The sequence below is a fragment of the Manis javanica genome, chromosome 8, assembly GCF_040802235.1.
Source record: "Manis javanica isolate MJ-LG chromosome 8, MJ_LKY, whole genome shotgun sequence".
NCBI classification, from domain to species: Eukaryota; Metazoa; Chordata; class Mammalia; order Pholidota; family Manidae; genus Manis; species Manis javanica.
This window is the reverse complement of record NC_133163.1, coordinates 84,788,321-84,813,720: the sequence shown is the minus strand read 5'-3', so window position 1 is coordinate 84,813,720 and position 25,400 is coordinate 84,788,321. Positions and strand designations below refer to the sequence as shown.

Here is a 25,400-nt window from a genome sequence, read left to right as displayed (position 1 = left end):
CCTTTAGCTAGAGCCATAGCTAGAAGGACTATGATCTGATAGTTAACGATCTGATGAATCAAACACAGAGAGTAGAGGTTTCTGTTGTGTAATCATGTACTCCTGGACAATGTTGCCTAGGATCCTAGGACTCTTCGTGAAATGTCAAGCCCAGGTCCTTAATTCCAAAATATGAATAAGGCTGGGTGTCAAGGAAACACAATGCTTATAAACCCTGTTGACTCTCTATTCTGTCTCCGTTACTTTCACACTGAACATGGTACTTGTATGTAGGAAACAAAACAATTACAAAGCTTCCATTCATTTGTAGATAAATATTCTTTAGGAAACATGAAGTATTGTGGGTTTTCCTCTCCCCAACCCTCTCTGCTAAAACTCTGCTGTTTCTCTGCATTCACCCCCAATATACCATTTGAAAAGAAACAGGTGCTGACACTGGACATCTTTCCAGTCTTCCCTAAGTTTTATCTACCAGACTTCATTCAAGTTTTATCTGCCTTCCTTCACTTATAACTTGATTGCTTCTATTGCTTTCATTTTTAATTGTATCTTATTTCTACCTGCAATAGTCTATTAATCTATGTCCATTTCCTTCTAAGAAAGATTCAAATTCACAATCTTAAGACAGCAGTCCCAACTAAACCATACTGTTTCAATCATCCTTTTCCTTGATTGGCACTATTTTTATCTGTCTAGTATAGTAGTTCTCTGCCTGCTCTCATTACAAACACCTGGAGAAGTTTGTAAAAAATACTGGCAGACAGGACCATCACCAGAGATCACTCAGTTGGTCTGAGATGGTGCCCTTGCACTGGTATCCTTAAAGCTCCCCAAAGGACTTCAATGGGAAGCTAGAGTCAAAACCAACAGTAACTGTTGTTTATCTTTATTCTGCTCCAAACGCAGCTGAGATAGTTATGACACCACAATATTGGTGGACTTTCTGGCAATGAGTTTTACTTGGTCATTTCAGAATCTCCAAAGGAATTTGGAAATGCCCCTTCCTAATTCTGATATGTCCCCATAAGTGAACTATCCCTCCATATTGAGAATAGTTATTCTACATAGCAGATAAGCCTAACTTCTTTCCGTGATACTCACGACTCTTTAAAACCTGGCTTCTGCTTACTTTCTCTATGTTGCAACACTACAGATTCAAACATATGAACAACTCCCATGTCTTTACACTTTTGCACATGCTGTTTCCTCTATGTAAAACACTCTTTTTCTCCATTTTCACCCAGTGAAAGCCCCAAGGACCTTCTTAACTGGACCTTCTGTTGTAAACTTTTCTTAATTCTTCTTGACAAAAGTTTTTTGGTTTTTTTTAACTTTGTTGCCAAAGAACTTTCTAGGTTCCCATTGTATTATGGTCATTTCTAAAAAGCTGCAGGCAGTTGGGGACCATGCCTTATTCATGTTTGAACTTCCAGAACATTGCACACTACTTGGCTAGTTGATGATTCATAAATGATTATTGAATTATTTCTTTAGCCTTAAATATTAAGACTTCCTTGTGCCTCTGTATTACCCACCCAACTAGACTTGAAGCTTTAAAAAAGTTAAAATAAAATTTTGACTTTTATTTAAAATTCCCATAAGTTTTTAAAGCTTCAAGCAAATCTCAAAACAGAGACATGTGATCCCCTTCCTCTTTGAGAGTCCCACGCACAGTATAAGCCACAAGATTAGTTACTGCCTAGAAATTCCAGTTTAAAAAAAAAAAACAATCAGTAAAATTGGGTGCTTTAAGTGAGGGTATTTCTAAAAGTTGATATTGATCCTATTTAACAATTCAAAATTATTAATGTAGATTAGTGTTCTCTCCACAGTAAGCTAAAAGGCTGTTCTCCTAAGTATAAGAAACTATCCAGTGGAATTGAAGCACATTTGTGATTCTGATCTGATTAGAAACTGGGCTCTAGGCAACTTCCCCACCTCTTTGGGGGCTGATCCTCCCTTCCCAAACCAAATCCTCATTACTTTTTAATAGCCTCCACATTACCACTGCTCAGAGATATCATCGAAGGAACGCGCTCAGAGATATCATCGAAGGAACGCACTGTACTGAAACCCAAGCAACAGAGGGAGACTTTTGCTTGCCTGGTCCCCACAAACATGTCTGTCAAAAGCAAGCTGGAAAAGTACCTACTGATGAAATATATCATGATGGTGCCAAGTACTGTGGAAAAAGCATCCATTAGCATTTTGTTGTTACAAGCATTCTCTCCCAGTGGTGCTGCCAGGGCCAGTAAAAATTCAAGTTATATCTGCTATATAACTTGAATAACTCAACCTTTTCCAAGGACTCTTCCAAACTCTACATTCTTAGGTTGGGGGAGGCTAGACAATTCCCAGGAACTGCACAGAAGCACAGTGAAGCTTCACCACTTCAGAAAGGTGCAGTGTGAGAAAAGGGAAGGAAAGGGAACAAAACGGAAAGGAAAATGGGGCCTGAGAGCATGAAACACCTTGGAGGAATGGGATTCAGTTCTTACAGAGTGCTTGGGTAAGGCAAGAAGGTGGTGGTTCTATGGACTTGGATATGGGCGTGCTGGTTTTTCTGTTGTTTTTGAAGGCTGCACAAGACTCCAAAAACTCCTTATGTAATTGACTTACACTTGCTATTATAAATACAGAAGTCTCTATTAATGAAAGGGATGGCATTGGTTTGGTAAAATTCCCATAGTTAACAATAGCTAGTTATGATTGAGAACAAAAAAATTATTAACAATTGTTATCAGGAATAAATCACATCATCAACAACATGCCTTTAAATAATCAATGGATCAATGAAAAAAATCACAGCATAAATCAAGCAATACAAGAAGACAAATGAAAACAAAATTTCAACAGTCCAAAATCTGTGGGATACTGCAAAAGCAGTTCTAAGAGGGAAGTATATAGCAATACTTCAAGGTCTACCTCAAGAAACAAGAACAATCCCAAATAAATAGTCTAAACTCACAATCATAAAAACTAGAAAAAGAACAAATGAAACCAAAGTTAGTAGAAGGAACATAATAAAGATTAGAGCAGAAATAAATAAAATATAGAAAAATAAAATAGAAAAAAACAATGAAACCAAAAACTGGTTCTTTGAGAAGATAAACAAAATAGACAAACCCCTAGTCAGACTTACCAAGAAAAAGAGAGTACTCAAATAAAATCAGAAACAAAAAAAGAAACAGTATAATAGATACCAGAAAACAAAAAATTATCAGAGAATTCTTATGTGCCAATAAATTGGACAACCTAGAAGAAATGGACTAATTCCTCAAAACATAAAACATTCAAAGACTGACCCAGGAAGAAACAGAAAATCTGAACAGACCAATTACCAGTAACAAAATTGAATTGGTAATCAAAAAACTCCCAAAAAACAGAAGTCCAGGTTAGATGGCTTCACAGCTGAATTCTATCAAACATTTAAAGAAGAGCTAATACCCATCTTTCTAAAGTATTTGAAAAAGTACAAGAGGAGGGACTACTGCCAAATGCATTCTATGAGGCCAACCTCACTCTAATACCAAAACCAGACAAAGAAACTACAAAAAAAAAACTGTAAGACCAATATCCCTGATGAACATAGATGCAAAAATCCTCAACATATTAGCAAACTGAATTCAAAAATACATCAAAAGTATCATCCATCATGACCAAGTGGGATTTATTCCAGGGATTCAAGGATGGTACAATATTTGTAAATGAATCAATGTAATAGACCACATTAACAAAAAGAAAGATAAAAACCACATGACCTTCTCAATAGATGCTGAAAAAGCATTCAACAAAATTCAACATTCCTTCATGATAAAAACTCTCAACAAAATGGGTATAGAAAGTATGTACTTTAACATAATAAAGGCCATACATGACAGACCCACAGCCAACATCATACTTAATAGCAAAAAATGCTGAGAGCTTCCCTCTAAGATCAGGTGCAAGATAAGGATGCCCACTCTCACTACTTTTATTCAACATACTACTTGAGATCATAGCCATGGCAATCAGAAAAGACAAGGAGATAAAAGACATCCAAATTGGTAAGGAAGAAGTAAAACTCTCACTATTTGTAGATGACATGATACTATATACAGAAAACCCTAAAAACTCCACCAAAAACTATTAGAACTAAAAACTGGATTCAACAAAGTTGCAGGATACAAAATTAATACACAGAACTCTGTTGCATTCCTCTATACTAACAACAAACTAGCAGAAAGAGAAATCAGGAAAACAACTCCATTTACAACTGCATCAGAAACAATACAATACTTGGAATAAACCTAAACAAGGAGGTGAAAGAACTATACTCTGAAAACTCTAAGACACTCATGAGAGAAATTAAAGAAGACACCAATAAGTGGAAATACATCCCATACTCATGGATAGGAAGAATTAATATTGTCACAATGGCCATCCTGCCCAAAGCAATTTACAGATTCAATGTAATCCCTATCAAAACACAATGGCATTTTTCAATGAAAGAGAGAAAATAATCCTAAAATTCATATGGAATCATAAAAGACCCTGAATAGCCAAAGAAATTCTGAGAAAGAAGAATAAAGCTGGGGGATTATGCTCCCTAACTTCAAACTATATTACAAAGTTACAGTAATCAAGAGTTTGGTGCTGGAACAAGAACAGATCCATAGATCAATGGAACAGAATAGAGAGCCCAGATATAAACCCACACATATATGGTCAATTAATGTATGATAAAGGAGTCATGAATCTACAATGGGGAAAAGAAAGCTTCTTCAATAACTTGTGCTGGGAAAACTGGACAGCTGTATGCAAGAGAATGAAACTGGATTACTGTCTAACTCCATACACAAAAGTAAACTTGAAATAGATTAAAGACCTAAATGTAAGACATGAAACCATAAAACTCTTAGGCAAGAAAAATCTCTTGAATATAAGCATGAGAAATTTTTCCTGGACACATCTCATCAGGCGAGGGAAACAAAATAAAGAATGAACAAGTGAACTACATCAAACTAAAAAGCTTCGATACAGCAAAGGACACCATCGAAAGAACAAATAAGCAACCTACAGTATGGGAGAATATGATTGTAAATGATCTATCTGATAAGGGGTTAACATCTAAAATATGTATAGAACTCATATACCTCAACAATGAAAAAAAAACTAAATAACTTGATTAAAAAATGGGCAGAGAACTTGAATAAACATTTTTCCAAAGAAGAAATGGCCAACAGGCACACAAAAAGATGCTCCATATCGCTAATCATCAGGGAAATGCAAATCAAAACTACAGTGAGCTATCACCTCATACCAATTAGAATGGCCACTATCCAAAAGAAATAACAAGTGTCAGTGAGGATGTGGAGAAAGGGGCAAACTCCTACACCATTGGTGGGAATGTAAATTGGTACAGCTACTGTGGAAGGAAGTATGGAGGTTCCTCAAAAAACTAAGAATAGAAATACCATACAACCCATTAATTCTACTTCTAGGAATTTACCCAAAGAAAACAAAATCCCTGATTTGAAAAAATATATGTGCCCTTATGTTTATTGCCACATAATTTACAATAGCCAAAATATGGAAGCAACCAAAGTATCCATCAATAGACGAATGGATAAAGAAGATGCACGTATGCACAATGGAATATTATTCAGCCTTATGAAAAAGAAAGAAATCCTGCCATTTGTGACAACATGGATGAAGCTAGAGGGTATTGTGCTCAGTAAAATAAACCAGGAGGAGAAAGACAAATAGCATATGATTTCATTTATTTGTGGAATCTAAAAACAAAACAAAACAAAATGAACAAAACAGCAGTAGATTCATAGACACAGACGTAACTGGTGGTTACCATGGGGGAAGGATTGGGATGGGAGGATGAGAGAGATAAAAGGGCACAAAAATTCTCAGTCATATGTAAGTTGGTCACAGGAAGGGTAGTACAGCATGGAGAATATAGCCAATGATTCTGTAACATCTTCCTGTGTTGACAGATAGTAACTGCACTAGTGGGGGTGAAGATTTAATAATAGAGGTAACTGTTGAACCACTGTGTTGTATACTTGAAACCAATATAAGATTGTGTATCAGTGATACTTCAATAAAAAAGAAAGAAAAAACCAAAAGGACAAATTAAAAAAAGAAAGAAAGAAATCACATCATGTTACCACTAAGAGGCCATCTCAGTGACACTTGGAACATGAGGCACATCTGATACATGAGTGTAACTCGAGAGTACTAGGAGGGTTAAAGAAAGAAACCAGGCAGGGAAAGGAGAAAAAGAGCAGTCAACAGATAAAACAGCACTTAAGCTGACACAGGAGTAATACCTACTGCATGCAAAGCTAGAGTACCAAGTTAAATTACACACATGTAAAAATGGTGGTATCTCCAGAAGTCATCTTCCATACTGATACGTTAAGATAGTGTGAGAAATGAAACCAATGTGGAGTACGTGTGCTAGGCTCTGTGCTGGGTGCCTTAATTTAATCCTTGCTCCTCTGTAAGCAGACTTTCTGGGGGATGTGTTAACTTGTGTAAGATACCACCCCTGGAAATAGTGACAAAAGAATTTGAATCCTGGTCAATATTAAAATTCATGTTCTTCCTACTTTACCATTTTGGATTAATATCAATTGACAGTGGCTAAAATACAAGTAATTAATAATAATAATAATTACTAACAACATTACATACTACCTGTGGCTTATAATGCAGTTGCATTATACTAATGCATATAATTTTGGCAACTGTCTGTCACAATGCTGGTAATTCCCAGACGAAGAGAGGCACAGAGACACTAAGCAAATCACCAAGAGAGACTCCAATTCAGATGTCCTCACCCTAGTCTAGTGCTCTTTTCACCTTATAATGGATCCTCATTCATAATCCTCCTTCAATACTCTGTTAAAGTCAGAATGTAAACACAAAAATAGAGATACTTTATAATTAAAGAGGCTTTCCTTAAAATATTTGCTCTCCACCTTTCTGGAAAACAACACGAGTCACTGAGTAAATAACAGATCTGAAATTTTTTGGTTCCCAGCTAAGTGGGCAGGAAAGCATTGGCTGAGGGGCAAAAGATCTGGAATCCATTCCCACTTATTTCAGTCTTTAGCTATCTGCATTTAGCCAAAACTTTTACTTCCTGTAATCTTTATTTTATTAATATAAAATACTTAATCAGTAAGGTTTTCTCTAGTTGCAAAATGGTAATAATTTCTACATCGAGGACTTCATATCTCTTTCTCTCAGAACTTCCTAGAATACAGCTCTGACCATGAAAGCTTCATAAGGACTTAAAGCACATATCTAAGCCACATAGAGTCCCAAACCTCATTATGAATGCACACAAATGTACACACAAGGTCGAAGAGACTTATTAAGGTGCTCTGAAAACACATCAGTGGTTCACTATGCAATTTAGATAAAGTTTTGCATTTTTTTAATGTCATAATTACTGCAAGTATTCAGGAATATACTTGAAAAATAAGCAAATATGATTATGGATAGTCATAATACAGAAATAATGGAGAAGCAAAACAGTAAAAGTCTTTGAATCTGGACTGAGGTTTCTACCTGGGGAACAAAACAAAACATGATTGTAGCCGGAGTGCTTTTGTGAAATAAAAGGAAAAAAAGATCATTGCTCAATGGGAATTCTGGAAACATTTGACTTCTAAGTTATTAGTATCACTAAATATAGTATAAATCACAGAATGGATATACCTTGGGATATCCATGGGAAATGATTTTCAGACTTCATTTTTCCAAAAAGTAATTCTAAACCTAATGAGCAAACCCAAGACTGAACATTTTTAGGCAATGAGTCAACATACTAATTTCTTCTCTATTAAGACAGAAGACTTGGAATTTTATGTTATATTAGTATTAACACCACTGAAGCTACAGCTAGTCCAATGCAGTATGCATGACCCATTTCAGAGTACATGTGAACTTAGGAGCAACAGATGGTAAACACCGGTCCTTAATACTGTAACAAACTGAGATCCTTCAAGTAATTACAGCAATCACTTTAATATTTTTTTCCTGACTCGTGCATTGCCTGTGAAGAGACATATTGTGGCCAATGCCCATCTGACCAATAGTATCATTTTACAAAGTATGAAGTGGATTCCTCAATTATGTTTGCCTTACATACTCCCAAATTTGTGTTCACGTTTTTCTTTCCTCTTTTAATTGAAAGGGGGTAGGCAAATGAAAAATATTAGGTCACTTAAATAGCATTACCAAATGTGGACAAGTGAGAAGGAGCTAGGTATTGAACTAGAAGGGCATTCTTTCTGGTATTAAAAGTAAAGATTACATTATACATAAGACTACAGAATTACTGATTAGAAAAATAGTTTCCACATCTTCACCAATGTTAGAATTCTCTGGTAGCAAGAAGCAGCTCAGGGCAATGATTATGATAAATTCCCTACTTATAGGCTTACTCTTCATAGTGGTACTGTATGAACCAGATAAGACTATAAAAAGTCTTAATTTATCAAAGTGAGACGTAACTATGTTCCACCATGTGTGATATGAAGAGTATAAAGAGTTCTAGGAAATACAAATTTGCTCATTCATATGACCAAATATATATTTCCCAGGTTTATTTGGTCTTCATTCAGAGTTCCTAAAAACACTTCAGAGCCTCAAAAGTAAAAGGGTGTCTGTCATTTTAAGGAGAGATTTTTGAACTCCACCCAAGCGAAGGGACTAGAGGTTGAATCAGCCAATGGCTGATGATACAGTCAACAAGATCATTCAGTGAAGCCCTCACAAAAACCCTTGAGGAGAGCATCTCTCTCTCTCTGATCCTGCTTCTCTCTCCGAGAAAGCTTCCATGCTTGGGGAACCAGAAAGCTTACATGTCCCACCCAGCCAGGCCCCAACCTCCAAAAGGATAGAAGCTCCTTTATTTGGGACCTTGCCCTGTGTATCTCTTCATCCAGTTGTTAACTTGTATCCTTTACTAAACTGGAAATGTAAATGTTTTCCTGAATTCTGTGAGCCGCTTTAGCAAATTAATCGAACCCAAGAGGGAGGTCACTGGAACCTCCAGCCTGTAGTTAGTTGTTCAGAAGCACAGATAACTGCCTGGGGCTTGCAACTGGCATCTGGAGTCAGGGGTGGAGGGCAGTCTTCTAAGATAGAGGCCTTACCCTTGAGAATCTGGTGCTGTCTATGGGCAGATAGTGTCAGAACTGAGTTGAGTTCTCAGACACCCTTCAGAATTGCTTGGTGTTGTGTGTGGGAAGACCCTTCTCCTACACACACATGCATTGGAATTGGGTCTGGGAACCTGAAAGGAGTTGTACTACTGTTGTGTATGAACAAACACACCATCTAATATTCAAACAAGCTTTAACAAGTAATTAAAATGCACCAGATCTCGTGAAAAGTATCTGACCAATTATAATAAGACATAATACACTCTATCAGAACCTCGCATTTTCTAGCTGAGAAGAGATATTTGTGAGTTAATGCTAACTTTCAAGACAGTTGAGATAGTATGGGTTTTACACTATCGTTATTTATTATTATTCACACATAACTGTCTCCTTGGCCACTGAAGAACACCAAGGTCCATACAGGCAGTTTGTCCAGCAAAGACATCCCAAGTGTCCATGTTACCTTCACCATCCAGGAACAAGACACTCCAAGCCCAAACACTCATAACTAACCTCCCTGAATATACTTTCATGAGTAAGCAAGGAGGTATTTGGCTTCCCACCTTCATTTTGAACAAATCACCAAGGATGTATGCCTCGGCCACTTCCAGTCTTCCTAGGGATTAGTTGCTTGATAAATCTGCCATTGAATGGATTCAAAATTATATGCTAATCAACAGGGAATCCAAATAAGAAGGCTTATGTGTTTTTCATAAGATCTGGGCTCTCGCCTCCTCTAGAGGTAGCTGGAAGAGGAATGTCTTAAATTTCCAAATATTGCTCACCCCAGCCAAAAGGCACACACATTCTACAAGATACAACTTGTGATGCCACAAACGGGCTCACAAAGTTGAGTATATTCTTCATTCTCTATGCAATGGACCCAAGGAGAAATATTTTATACTTTAATTGGAGAGGCTGGGTCAAGTAATAGAAAACACACTAAAATAGTGGTCAGAGTGCCTGGATTCAGTTCAGCATAAGACTGCTGTATGATCTTAAATTTGCTTATCTCTGACCTATTTTCTTTACCTATAAAATAAACATGTCAACAAAAGATCGGGAGGCTTACTAACCAAGTTTCTAGGGATGTATGGAGGTGTTTTCAGTAGTTCTGCACTTTGTTTTCCTATTATTTTCAAAGGATATTCAACCTTGAAAACAACTGTGACTTTAAAAATTACATATGGTGATACCAGAACTCCATGTTGGGATACCACCAGCACATCCAGTACTAAGGTACTTGTATGTGGTTTTTTGCAGTCTTTGTAATACAAAGTTTTCCCTGACATCTTTCTAGGTCTGGTCAGATGTTTTGGAAATGGTTTCACTGATTAGGAAAGTTGTAACTCTGCATTGGTCTCTTTTCTTCCCTTCTTTTTCTTCTTAAATTCAGGCTTGTGCATACACATGTAAGCTTATTACCACAGCACACAGGCACCTGATTCAATTAAGCCCAGCAGAGGCTCAGCTCATCTGCCCTGTGCAGTCCCCTGCTTTGGCAAGAGAGTCTGTTGTTCAATAACAAGCACATGAATGGGGAGAGGAACAGATGATTTTAGCATTTAATTTTATACTTGGTGTTTGTTGACAGAGTGATGTTTATGATTAAAAATAATTCCAGCAGTTCTTAATTGTTACTGACTCAACTATAAAGTAAAAAATTCCTGCAATTCATGTTTCAATTTTAGGGATTACTTTAATTAAATACAATCCTAGGATTGCAAGGGAAAATTTTTTTTTTCAAAAACTGTTTCCATTTGTAACTATAGATTTTGCAAAATGTGATTTCTGGGATTTTTTCTGTTAGTAAAATAAAACAGAGAGTAATTGGATGCTAAGGCTAATATAAGACTCAACATTAAAACCCCTAAATTCAAATTTGTGTTCTTCAAAAAAGCAACTTTATGACCTTAAAGAGTTCTTAAAAATACCATTGAAAGCACAGTCCATTGTTAAAACTGACAAACTGGACTTTTTCAAATTTAAAATTTGCTTTTTGTAAGGTACTCTTAAAAGAAAAGGCACGAACTAGGAGACAGTATCTGCAAAACACATATCTGACAAAGGACTTGTACCCAGAACACAGAAAGAACTCTTGTTAAAACTAAGAAAGGAAACAGCCTCCTATTCCCCAAAAGGGTAACATATTTGAACAGTTCATGAAAGAAGACACATGGATAACATGTAAACACTAAAAAGATGCCCATCAACATTAGTCATTAGGAAAATGCAAATAAAACCACAGTGAGACACTACTACACACTTACTGAAGGAAGGAGAGAGGGAGGAACACTGACCCATGTGATACTATCAAGTGTTGGGGAGAATGTGGAGCAACTACAACTATCCCAGTTCACTGATGGGAATATAAAATGGCACTGCTACTTTGGAAAACAGTTTGGCTCTTTCTTATAAAGTTAAATATACACTTTCCATATGACCCACCTATCCCACTCCTAAGTATTTGCTGGTGAAATAAAAATATACATTAACATGAAGATCTGTTCACAAATGTTTTTAGCAGCTTTATTAATAATTGCCTATGATAATTAGTTTTACCTGTCAACTTGACTGGGCCAGAGGGTGCCCAGATATTCGGTCAAACATTATTCTCGGTGTTTCTGTGAGGATGTTTTTACATGAAATTAATACTTGGATCAGTAGACTGAGTAAAACCAATTGCTCTCCCTAATGCAGGTGGGCTCCATCCAATCCATCCCTAAGGCAGGTGGGCTCCATCCAATCCGTCCCCAATTCAGGTGGGCTCCATCCAATCCATCCCTAATGCAGGTGGGCCTGACTAGAACAGAAAGGTTGACTCTTCCTCCTAAGAAAATATTTGTGCTGCCTAACTGCTTTTGAACTGAGACATCAGTTTTTTTCCTGCCTTGAGACTGAAATTCCATCAACATTGCCTCCTCCTAAGGCCCCAAGCCTGTCCGCCTTCAGGCTGGAACTGTGCCTTCAGCCCTCCTGGGTCCCCAGCCTGCTGATTCACCCTGCAGATCTTGGGACTTGTCAGGCTCCATAACTGCATGAGCCATTCCTTATAATCTTTTTCTTTCATACATATATACATGTATATCTCTATTTATGTATCTACATATACATTCTATTAGTTCAATTTCTCTGGACAACTCTTTAAGTACATTAAAGACTTTGTGCTATTTTTAATCCAGATTAGGAAGCAGCTTAATTTTAATGCCACTATTAGAATTTGAAAATGTGTTTTTTAAGTTCATGCAGTACTTCTAAAAGAATACCACTAACTAATACTCAGTATACTTTTCTTCCTCTGTTCAAAATATGATTTGTTGGGCAAGGCTTTGGATAGTATCATCTACTTATTTGAAGCTATTAATTTTTCATTTCTCTGTTTTGTAAATGTATTCATGAGACCACAGGGCATTGCTTTGTACTTGAATTGTGTGTTTTGTATTTAAGGTATTTCAAATGAAGTGTATTTTATAAGCATCTGATATTTATGTTCTGTAGAACATAACTAAGTTAAAATACAGACTAGGAAGGCTGGTTAAATTAATTTGAATGCATCCATATTCGGACAATAAAGTATAACTGTTAAAAAAAATCGGAAGCCACCCAAATACTCTTCAGCTGGTTAAAGATAAACAAACTGTGGTACATGCACAGAGTAGAATTCTAATCAGAAATAAAAGGAATGGGCTACTGTTAGATGAAAGAACATATGAATATCAAGTGTATTATGTTAAGTGGAAGAAGTTGGACCCAAAAAGCTACATACTGTATGACTCCATTTATATGACATTCTGGGAAAGCAAAGCTATAGGGACAGAAGAAGACATCAATGGTTGCCAGAGGCCTGAGGTCAGGAGAGGGCTTGACTTCTGAAGGACACAGGGCTATTTATGGTGATGGGAATGTTCTATGTCTTGATTGTGGTATTATTACAGGACTGCATATGTTTGTCAAAACTCATACACTGAAAAGGGCAATATTTATTGTACATAAAATTATATCTCAATGAAAAAGCATCTTACAGATAGACATAATAAGCAATGTGACACTTACATAAACTTAAAATGCAAAATAAATGCATACTATTAAATGTCACTTAGTTGGATTTTCAAGCAAGATTTTGTTTGTTCTTTTTAGTATCAGAAAAGGTTTATTAAAAAATTCTCACCTTGAACCAGTGTAACTCATGACATGGTACTGCCATTCAGTAAAACTAACTGGAGGAAATAACATCCGTTTTCCAAGCAGTCCTTGTACAAAATACATAAACAGCAATTTCTCGTGTAACTTGTGCTCTGCCTCTGCCTCTGCCTCTTAACATCCCAAGGCCTCCCACCAACGGCTACAGTATGGGAAAACCAAAGTACCATGAACTAGTACCCGAGTGGATGCAGCAGTGGATATGAGGAGTCACCCAGGTGCTGGGTGATGGAAGAGAGGCTGATGGGCCTGCAGGGCAGGTCTGGTGGTGTCTCCAAATCCCAAATGGCAGGTTGTGGAAGGTGCTCACGGCAGGACCACGTGTACATGGGAAACATCTTGGGAGCAGGTGAAAGTCTGGAAGGGAAGAAGTCTTTCGGAAAGGGAAAGGCACCCGCCACTGCCAGGTTGGGAGGTGCTGCTGCTGAGGAAGGCTGGTCTGGAAGCCTAGCTGGTAACCTCACTATAGGTGATACTTGTAGGCAGCTGGGGCTGTCATCTAGCCTGCTGCCTGGAACTCAATGCTCTCCTACAGCAGCAGCTGGGCCAGAGAGCTGAGAAAACACATTGCAATAGATGGTTTTGTAAAATGAATCCCCAAAGTACCTCAAGAAGTACCTATGTCTTAGACACAAATGTCCAGATTCCCTAAAATAAAAGCATAACCTTTTTCATCAATGCTATAGCATTTTCAGTCCTGTGGCCCCATTTCCAGAGCCTTCTCTAGGTCAGGAGTCAGATGGAGTTAGTGGTGATCATCTAAGATGGTGCTGCCTCATTGTCACATCACAGCCATATGAACATGGCCAGGGACTAACAGGGATGACTGCTAAGAGTTTACCATGCTCATCAGCATTTTGTGGTCTTTAACACTGTGATTTCATTTCTTCCCCCTTCTCTATTTTGCATCATGTTATTTATGATGAGTCTTATTTGTTTATAGTTGATCAGTAAGTGCTCTCAAGGGTACAAGGTCCTAATTTTCTGCTTTTATAAGGAAAAAGGGCCTAATGTTTTCTATTCCCATTAATGTATTCTTTATTAGTACTTTTCTTAAGCTAGCCTTCAAAGCACAGGTCAGAGTATTAGCTTTAAAGTATGATGTAGATTTGTAATAGATTGACAAGTAGTATCTCTGTAATTAAGGGAAAAAACTATCAAAACAGTCTGTCCACAGTTCATTATAATAGTTCCCTCTATACTTACAGGGTCTCTATGAAACAGGAGACCTATTATTCCTCTGTACTGTAAACTACAAATTTTCTCTTCTCTAAAATGGGGATGGTATTACTTGTCTTGCTTCCTAACATATTTTTTATGGGAAGTAAAAGAAACTCAGAATAATTATTGGGAACTAATTAAGAAATACTCTGATGGAAAAACACTGCAGAGTTTATATAATATTGGATGCAACTACCAGCAACTAGTTTGGTTTATAGTGTACTGTCAGTGGAAAGCTACTAGCACAACCCATATGCCTTCTGTGTATACATTTCTATGTATGTTTAGATGGTGGCCTTAGAGAAAAGGGTGAACACAATGTGGTTAAATAAGTCAGCCATTCTAAATAAGTAGGATCCATATACCCTGAGAATGCACATTAAAATAAACTAACATTATACCACACAACAAAAGGCTAGGCTATCACTTACATACCAGATAAATTGATGTTTACATGGAGATTATTCTCCATTTTTCACACGCTCATTGATAGGTTCCTCTCTTGCATTTTACCCCTACCTAAAAAGTACTCAAGTCCTTTCTTCTCACATCTGCTCACTCCCCACAAAGCCAGGGCACTTGCCTAGCTCTGCCCTCTCAAGATAAAATTTTCCACTGTGTTCACTGAAACCCACTGCTTTAGAAGATTTACAGTTACCTTCTGTCTTTGCATCTTTACCACACCTTTTGTGTAATTTCCCAAAAATCTAGTTTAGATCATCACCATTCTACTGAAATGCTTAAAGAAATGACTAATGGTACCAGACAAAGACAACACAAAAAAAGAAAATTACAGACCAATACCCCTAATAAACATAGATGTAGAAATTCTCAACAAAATACTACCAAACCAAATTTTAAAATACATCAAAAAGATCATTCATGATGACTAAGTGGGACTTACTCCAGGGATTCTGGGATGGTACAGTATTCATAAATTGATCACTATAATACATCACATTAACAGAAAGAAGGACAAAAACTACATGATCATCTCCATAGATGCTGAAAAAGGATCTGACAAAATTCAACATCCATTCATGATTAAAAACTCTCAACAAAATGGGTATAGAGGGTATCTACCTCAACATAATAAAGACCACATATGACAAACCCAAAGCCAAAACCATACTTAACAGCAAAAAGCTGAAAGCTTTTCCTCTAAGATCAGGACCAAGACAAGGATGCCTACTCTCACCACTTTTATTCAACATAATACTGGAGGTTTGAGCCATGACAATTAGATAACACAGAGATAAAAGGCATCTAAATTGGTAAGGAAGAAATTAAATTGTCCTATTTGCAGATGACATGACATTATACATTGAAAATCCTAAAGACTCTACCAAAAAAACTCTTAGAACTAATGGCTGTATTCAACAAAGTTGCAGGTTACAAAATTAATACACAGAAATCTGTTGCATTCCTCTATACTAACAACAAACTAGCAGAAAGAGAAATCAGGAAAACAACTCCATTTACAACTGCATCAGAAAGAATAAAATGCTTCCCTAGGAATAAACTTAACCAAGGAGGTGAAAGACCTATAACTGTAAGACACTCATGAGAGAAATTAAAGAAGACACCAATAAATGGAAATACATCCCATGCTCATGAATAGGAAGAATTAATATTGTCACAATGGCCATCCTGCCCAAAGCAATTTACAGATTCAATGCAGTCCCTATCAAAATACCAACAGCATTTTTCAATGAACTAGAACAAGTAGTTCTAAAATTCACATGGAACCACCAAAGACCCAGAATAGCCAAAGCAGTTCTGAGAAAGAAAAACAAAGCTGGGGGGATTGCATACACTCCCTGACTTCAAGCTCTACTACAAAGCCACAGTAATCAAAACAGTTTGGTACTGGCACAAGAACAGACCCATAGATCAATGGGACAGAACAGAGAGCCCAGATATAAACCCATACATATATGGTCAATTAATATATGATAAAGGAGCCGTGAATCTACAGTGGGGGGAAAAGACAGCCTCTTTAATAACCAGTGTTGGGAAATGCAGAAAACAACATGTAAGAGAATGAAACTGGATTACTGTCTAACTTCACATACAAAAGTAAACTAGAAATGAATCAAATTCCTGAGTGTAGGTCATGAAACCATAAAACTCTTAGAAGAAAACATAGGCAAAAATCTCTTGAACATAAGCATGAGCAACTTTTTCCTGGACACATCTCCACGAGCAAGGGAAGCAAAAGCAAAAATGAACAAGTGGAACTACATCAAATTAAAAAGTTTCTGTATAGCAAAGGACACCATCAGCAGAACAAAAAGTCAGCCTAGAGCATGGGAGAACATATTCATAAACTCATGTGATAAGCGGTTAACATCCAAAGTATATAAAGAGCTCATATGCCTCAACATCCAAAAAACAAATAATGCATTTAAGAGATGGGTGGGGGATCTGAACAGACACTTCTCCAAAGAAGAAATACAAATGGCCAACAGGCACATGAAAAGACACTCCACTTCACTAATCATCAGGGAAATGCCAATCTAAACCACAGTGTGATAAAACCTCACCTCAATTAGAATGGTCACTATCCAAAAAGACAAGAAATAACAAATGCTGGCGAGGATGCAGAGAAATGGGAACCCTCCTACATGGTTGGTGGAAATGTAAGGGGTGCAACCATCATGGAAAGCAATATGGAGGTTCCTCAAAAAACTAAAAACAGAAATACTATTTGACCCAGTAGTTCCATTCCTAGGAATTTAACTGAAGAAAACAAAATCCCCAATTCAAAAAGATATATGCACCCCTATGTTTATTGCTGCATTATTTGCAATAGCCAAGATACGGAAGCAACCTAAGTGTCCATCAATTGATGAATGGATAAGAAGAAGAGGTACACATACACAATGGAATATTATTCAGTCCTAGAAAGAAAAGAAATCCTCCCACTTGCAACAACATGGATGGATCAAGAGGGTATTATATTCAGTGAAATAAGTTAGGCAGACAAAGACAAATACCAAATGAGTTCAGTTATTTGTGGAGTATAAAAACAAAGCAAAATAGAAGGAACAAAATAGCAGTAGAATCGACATGGAGAAGGGACTAGTGGTAACACAGGGGAGAGGTTTAGGAGGGTTGGGGAAGAAGGGGAAGGGGATAAAAGGGCACAATAATTCACATGGAGATGGTAGTACAGCACGGAGAATACAGTTAATGTTTCTGTAACATGTTGATAGATAGTGACAGCACTAGATGGAGCAAGGATTTAATAATATGGGTAACTGTTGAACCACTGTGCTATATATTTGAAACCAACATAAGATACTTTAATAAAGTATGCTGTGCTATATATTTGAAACCAACATATGATACTTTAATAAAAAAAATGACTAATGGTGTCCTGAGTTACCCAATTTGGTGAATTTTTTCTTATTCTACTTAACGACTCTGTAGCTGAAACTGAAAATGGCCTCTCGTTTTCTCTGACAGTACAAAACCCTGGTCCTCTTCCTACCACTACGATTTTTTTGTGCTACCATCTCTAGCTCCTTCCATCTTCTAAATACATTAACTTCATAAGGACTCATGATTTTGTCTCCCTTGTTCACTCATGCATTCATAGAACCATGAGTAGTGCCTGGCCTGTAGCAAGCATTCAGTTGTTGGACAAATGAATTTCTCAATGTCCCTAGCTACTTTTTAGAAGTCCTGAAAGCTGTCGTCCTATGACTACTGCACTGAGTTAGCAAAAGGAAGAGAAAGGGAAGGACCTATGAGTGGTGCCCATGCAAGGACTGCTGTCATGAGAAAATCCTGATTTACAGTTTATTGCTATTACCCCTCAGCTATATCCTAGCTGATACATATACAGCTGCTGATGAAGACCACATTCTTTCCAACAAGCCTCCTGAAATCCTTGCAACAACATGTCCAAAGCTACAGTCAAACCTGGTAAGTTTGTTTCATTCAATGGACCTCAAGGCTGAGTTATTTTATGATAAGTACAGGGCCTAGGTGAGAGTTGACAAATCATTGACCCCAAATTAGTCAAACAAAACATTCTACACCCAAAGACACTAATAATTCCATCACTGTGAATACATGCCACACTTTTATTGGTAGGAATTTTTATAGTTCCAACTGTATTTCTGCTTCAAAATCATTGAGGAACTTACAAAAGTGAGTTATGCCATGTGCATTCAAGTATTGGGACTTATTTTTCGATCTTCCTTCACTGGGACAGACACTAAAGTGACAGGAACAGGGGTTAGAGAAATAAATGCCTTAATCAACAAACTGCCTTGAAACAGCACGCGTGTGTGTGACAGGTTTATTTTTCATGGTGGCTAGGCTCTCTTTGACTTTCTGCATTTAAACAATCAGAAAACAAACATTTTCAGTCATAGATCTATCTAGGAAGAGGCAGAAAGGTTTCTAGAGCTGAGCTTCCTCTAAAATCATTGCAATTGGGGATCTATATGTGCTGACGGCCTCCAAGTGATAAAGTGTATCCATAGTACCTACACTCGTATTCTTGGAAACAGACAGACCTGGAAAAAGTGGTCATTTTGAGTAACCAGAAAAAATTCTAAACTCCATAAAAAAGGTTCCCTGACCACAGGGTACCAATACCCATCATTTTTAGAAACAGTTTTGGCAAAGCATCACACTGATTTAGTGGAGCTCACAAAGATCTGATGTAATATTTAAAAATACATCTCTTTGTGTAAACATGGATTAAGAATAATGTAAATCCCTATCTAGGTTTATTTTTTTAATAGGGATTTTAATTATATATTTACAAATCTAGGGTGCTCAATGCCTCAAACAGTTAAGATAATAAATAGAATTTGGCAGAACATTTGTTCTGATTGCTAGATGTTTAATGATACTTGGAACATCAAGATGCATGTGAAATCACACTCCAGTGTGAGGCACACAGAATGACTTGGAAAGGATCAGATCTCATTTTGCCTTGACTTTCCTCTCCTAGAATACAGACAAACCACATTCTTGTTTTCTTCCTGCACTACACCCCCCTTAGATTAATCTATGATCCTTTTTTTATTGATATTCATCTTTGTAATTTGTGCTTTTTGAAAGGATAATTGTTACAAGAATTACACTTTCAGTTTTTTCTAGTAATTGGAGATATGACTTTAAATCAGTATTCTTATTTCCTAACTGATCAAACACTGAGCATAACTCACACAATGTTTTCAAAACACGTTTAACTATGCTAGCAGAGTTTAACTGTTGCTTCAAACTTAGTTTGAAAGAAGGCTACAGACAGCTATCATTTTTTCTAACAACTTTTCTATTTTAAATGTAATAGCTGCACATATTTATAGTGTGAAAAGACAGGGGCACTATTACCTGAAAATTCATATAGAATTTCTTTATAAGTCATTCAAAAGTTAATAACTAAATACACAGGGGGATGACGAGGCCAGTTCTATACTGTCTGTGTCAGCCCACAGGGCTGCTGTGTTTCACACCATCAACATGCTGGGGTGTCACGCAATGTGTTTGCCAACCACATGAGCCGATACATGCCAGTTGTGTGCCATGCATCCTTCATGAAAAAATGAACTGATTTGAGTATCCACAACAGTCATCTGTTCTAAATAATTACAAACTAGTTATACTCTAAATATTTAGATTACTAGGAATTCAATGTTGGACCATCACTTTGCCTCACTTATCAGGGCAGAACACAGCTTCTTGATAGTACATTCTTGGACATAATGTTAATACACATGTGAAACAGATTAGAATGGTTGAGGTGTTTAAATGAAAGGAATTTAGACTTTTATGAAGATTGGCATGAACATCATTTCTCTTGATCCAAATTTACTTTATTAAAACCTGCCCCAATCTCAATTGTAGTTGCCAAATACAAAAGCAAGTGCCTATTTTCTTTTCAATCACTTTTTAAATATTTTTCTTTCATGTATTTTTCCAATCCTCATTATCAATTTAACACAGGTAAGACTAAAAGTGGAGAATAAAATCCAAACATAATGTACCTGTGAGAAAAACACTTAACATCCCAGTATTAAAAGTTGGGGCTCATAAAGAATGAAACATTTGTCTTCCTATTTCTGGGTATGATTGGTTTTAAAAGCAGATTTGGGGCAGGGAGTAGGGTACAGAAGCAGGTGGTGGGTTGCTAAGCAAAATCCTCTAGCAACGTTCACAGCTTCTTAGTAATGTGTTTTTAAATGTCCTTTATGATGGGTAGTACTTGGTTGCAGATTTGAGGGGAAAAATGTAAAACCTTTCCAAGAGGTATTCTTATAGCTGGCTGGCAGCCTCTGTCTCTCCACTAATTTTTTAAAATTATTTTTCTAGTTAATTAGGTTGCCAATGTGCAAGGAGTGAGTGATGCTCTAGGAATCCAATGTTTGAGTCTAGGTTATAATAGAACAGAGTCAATCTGGACACTGATCCATATCCCACAAACCCAGAAAATCTCATCTGAGAATTATAAACGAATCACTTACACTCCTACTTGTAAGTCTTAGATGCAATTTGAAATCTTGCAGAGATAAAGAGTGAGGGAAGGAGAAATAAAATCACCTTTGACCTTAAAAAGGTGATGGGGGAGGCAAAAAGTTGAAATTGAGTTAAATATTTGGTAGAGGTGGCCTTATTTTCTTTCAATTGATTTGTATATTTTAAAAAGAACCATGTTTAATTTTCTTGTGTGTCCAAGGATTTTGCTTTTAAGCATGCTGTTTTAAACCTCTGATAGCATATTCTCAGCACCCCCCACTACTTATGGGCTACTTGATGGTTTTTCTGCCCATTAATTAAATCACAGTCAACACTTTCTCCATCTTTGGCAGAGCAATCTCCAGACAGCTTAAGTGAAGGAGCACTGGGTTGGAGAAGACCTGACTTCCAGTCAGGGTGCTTCCATCAACTGCCTGCAGGGGCCTGGGTGCCATTACTGCTAACAAAGAGTAAACACAAGGTGAATCTCAGTGCGCAGTCAATTTCCTTAGCTATAAAGAACCTTGTCCTATTGGGAGCAAGTCCTTAGAAAGACTGAAGAAAAGCTTGATTCTCAGATCAGCTCCTTCGGCCTTCAGTTTCTCATCTACAAAATAAAAGGGTTTCTAAATTATCACAAATTCAAATGAGTCCATGCTTTGCTTTCACCTAAATTAATACAAATGATCATACACCATAAGCTGACTAACCATGTGATATCTGTTTTAAAAGAATGTGGATCAAGAGGATGAGAAACAATAAACAACATTCTTCCATAGAAAATTATAAACGATCAAAAATATCTTTAAAAAATCTTTGGGAACATAGTTTTCCTAGTATAGTTTTTCCATGTCTCTAAATCTGAAAGATAGTGCCTGTAAAATCACTTTGTTTTAAACCCAGTATCCATTACAGAGAAAGACAAAGGGGAACCAACCAGCAGTTAACCTGTGCATTAATGTGTTTATTGCTATGGTAGGAGTTTCAAATGTTTGCTATGTATTGATGGTTTACTCCCACCTTGTGCTCAGCACTGGGGATGGTAGAAAGGGCAGCACCTCCACTTTCATGATTATGAGAAAGAGTCTTGTTAAGTGTCTAAGTCAAGGTTAAAGAGCCCTAAGGTTTCAGCAGAGGAAGCCTTGGGAAATCAGAGATGGTTTCATGAATGATGAGGAACGCTTGCGGGCTATAAAGGATTTGCAAAGATAGAGCGACACATTGTGAGCAATCCAAGGGAAAGAAAAAGGCAAAGTGGTGAAAAGTATGGAGAAAACTAGAGTTATGAGTTTGAATCTGATTTTATAAGGTCTTAAATACCATGCTAAGGACTTTGAACTTAAGTTGACAGGCAATAGTGAGCCACTATAGGTGTATGAGAGAGGAACAACAATAAATAATTTACAACATGGCTTGAATATAGGTAATATACAATAAAGGCCTAAGTTAGGATGATAGAAGCAGGGTGCCAAAGAACAGGTATATGTAAGGGACAATGGAGCTAAAATTAGCATAACTTGGCAACTGGCCAGATGCAGAAGCTGAAAGTATAGGAATTCCCAGAGATGTATCTGAGACGGTTGGCCTGGACTTTTAGGAGAACAGCTGAAACTTAAGTACATAGGGCAGCTAAAAAGAGACTGTTTTGGTTGTTTTTATACTGATTGGGGGAAAGTCAGAAGGAGACAAGTAGATAACTCCTTTCAAACCCGGGATTATACGAAGTTTTGATGCTCTGGCTTTAGAAATTTTAAGTTTGAGATACTAAAAACATCTCCCAGTGTAGCTCTTTCCAGCAAAAACTAGAACATTCCTGGAACTAGAACTCAGGAAAACATTTGAATCCAAATAAATATCCCTGAAAAGCCTTTACATAGAGATAAATTTTTGTAGTAGTCAACAAAATCTCTAAGACATACACATAAAAGGTCATAACTAAAAGCCACCTTTTGGAGGGTCACATTTAGGAGTGCTGCAGAGGTAGGGCTGAGGGGGCAGCAAAGAAAACAGAGAAGCACACTAGAGAAGGAGGGAAATCAGGAGAATTCAGTGTGCCAGATGTCAGGGATGGGATGGAGGATTTCAACACTGACACCTGAGCTAGAATCAAGGCCAATGCAGACTAGCAGGGAACCAACTGCACTTGGTAATTACTTCTTTGGTGGTCTTAGCTGTTTCAGGACAGAGGTAACAGAAGGTAGTGGTAGGAGAATCAGCTATCCATAGCTAATGCTTGACAACTTTGCCAGTGACCAGAGGGGTGGAAACTCAAAGAAACTGTACTGTCAAGGGAAGGGATTTAAAAATAAAGGATAGCTAACTTTAGTACTAGAAATGCGGTAAGGCTCATGCCAAAATGAGAATAATAAATGCAGAAGACATGATAGAGGAGATCAAAAGACTGGGTGGGAAAATATTAGGTGCCTCAAATTTTTTTCCTATGCAGGGAAGCCAAAGTTAAACATGAAGCAAAGAAATAAACGTGTTAATAGTCTACTGACAAAGGTAGTCATTCGTTTTTATTTCCTTCCTGTCTTGAAAGCAATGCCCAACTTTTTTCCCCAGATCTAATAGCACCTTCCTGGGTCCCTGATTTCACCCTCTTCTCTAGAACACTATCTTATAAATTTGCTCCCGTCTGGCCAACTTTCCCCCTTTACCAACTCAGGTCTCCTGTTGAAAGTGCACAACTGTTCAGGTTGGATCCACACATAATCCAGGCCTGGAGCATATATGTTCTTATCACTGGATAGTAACTTCACAACTGTTAGCCTCTGTAATCTGAACAACTCTGTGGTGAAGGTAGAAACCCCATTTTACGGCCTGTCCAAAACCACAGTCATAGGAAGTGTCAGCTATGACTCCAAGCCTAGGTCTTCTGACTCTCAAGCCTCATGTTCTTGCTCCTATGCAGAGCTGTCTCTAGATGCTTGTTAAGATGCCGGCAGTAGACTCTGTTTCTGTCTAACCATTACAAAGTACCTGGCTTGCTGTCAGAAACCAAACTTTAAATGGCTAAAATAGCTTGATAGATTGTGTGAAAATTTTATGGCCCTTCCGTCAGACACCATAATTTATTATCACATAATACACAGAAGAATCAAAAGAAACCATCCCACAAGGGCAAACAATGTGGAGGCAGTGGCCCTTTGACATGCTAAGGCCACAGGCATTATATGGATCCAATAAGAAAGCAGCTTCTATGAGCGAGAGAACAACCTCTTGATCTTGCAAAATGTTTTTGGACACCTAAAGGCTCTTTTATTGCTGTGGCTGATTAAAATGAAAAGCTTAAATGACTAAAATGTTCTTTTTGATGAGTTTTTGCCATGAACTATGGACCTTATAGTCCAGTGGGATTGGAGCCCTTTGATCCTGGGCACTCACATAAATTCAGAGTCATAAAACAACATTGGATTTGATTTTACTAGTGTGGCTGATGTTGCCAGATTTGTAATGCAATCTTGTTTTCTCCCCTCCTCATTTTTGGGCCCATCTACCATTGTTTTATGGCAAGAGGAAAGGAGTTTCCATTTGTTTCTGGCAAATAAGCTTCAAGGTTGAGCCACTACTCGGAAATGTTGGAATTCCACAGAAAAATGATGATACTGTATTGTATTCATCAACATTGGAATCAATGTAGTTTTGTGTGCTGAAAGTAAAATATCAAAAATTAAGACCCTTTTCTACATGAAAACAATGACAGATTTTCACTAGTTAAGAGGGTTAGAAGATGATGTGGTTGAGAATTATAATACGAGTTTGAAGTAGGAAAAGAAAGATCAGATTTAGCATTCATAAATTTCCTGCAGGACTAATTAAGAATTTTTTTAAAATTAAAAGACCCCCCCACCAGGTTATTTATTAATTAATGGCAGACTATATCTTAGTTTTTAAACTTCATTTACCTAAAGAAAAATGTATCTGTGGGAGAAGTAAAGGAAATGCTCAGTGAGACATTTATTTAACAAAAAGACATTCAATAAATGTAACTTAGATGTTTAATTTATTTCCTTTCCCACTCTTCTAATCATTTTTCTATGTATACATCTGCACCATAATATAATATTCCTGTAACTTCTAATTGAAAGAAATGAAAGTTTTACTGTCAACAGTCTAAAAGGAAACAAAAATACACATAATTGTATAAAGACCTATAGTACAGAAACCAAAATGATCAATAGTGGATCACATTTTTGCATTTTTATGGAGTAAAACATGAATTTGGGCTCCTTTAGAAAGATCAATTACATATTTAGACTGTTTACCAGACCAGGGAATACTAATTTAAGTTGTATAAGCAGTTTTCAATAATTTTATTTTTCA

General features: G+C 37.1%; 1 protein-coding gene across 8 annotated transcripts in view; it reads right to left on the bottom strand.

Moving 5' to 3' along the window:
- Positions 1-25,400, bottom strand: part of FMN1 (formin 1) — a 410,926-nt gene that overhangs the window by 188,336 nt on the left and 197,190 nt on the right. For 2 of the 8 annotated variants that reach the window (XM_073211584.1, XM_073211582.1), the window contains one exon: positions 11,158-13,730. The exons of the other annotated variants lie outside the window; for them this stretch is intronic. Coding sequence is in view for 1 of the 2 variants with exons in the window: in XM_073211582.1 (XP_073067683.1) it covers positions 13,680-13,730 (51 nt within the window). In the remaining variant the exon portion in view is untranslated. Of the gene's footprint in view, positions 1-11,157; positions 13,731-25,400 lie in introns of those variants that run through there. 8 annotated transcript variants of the gene reach the window in all.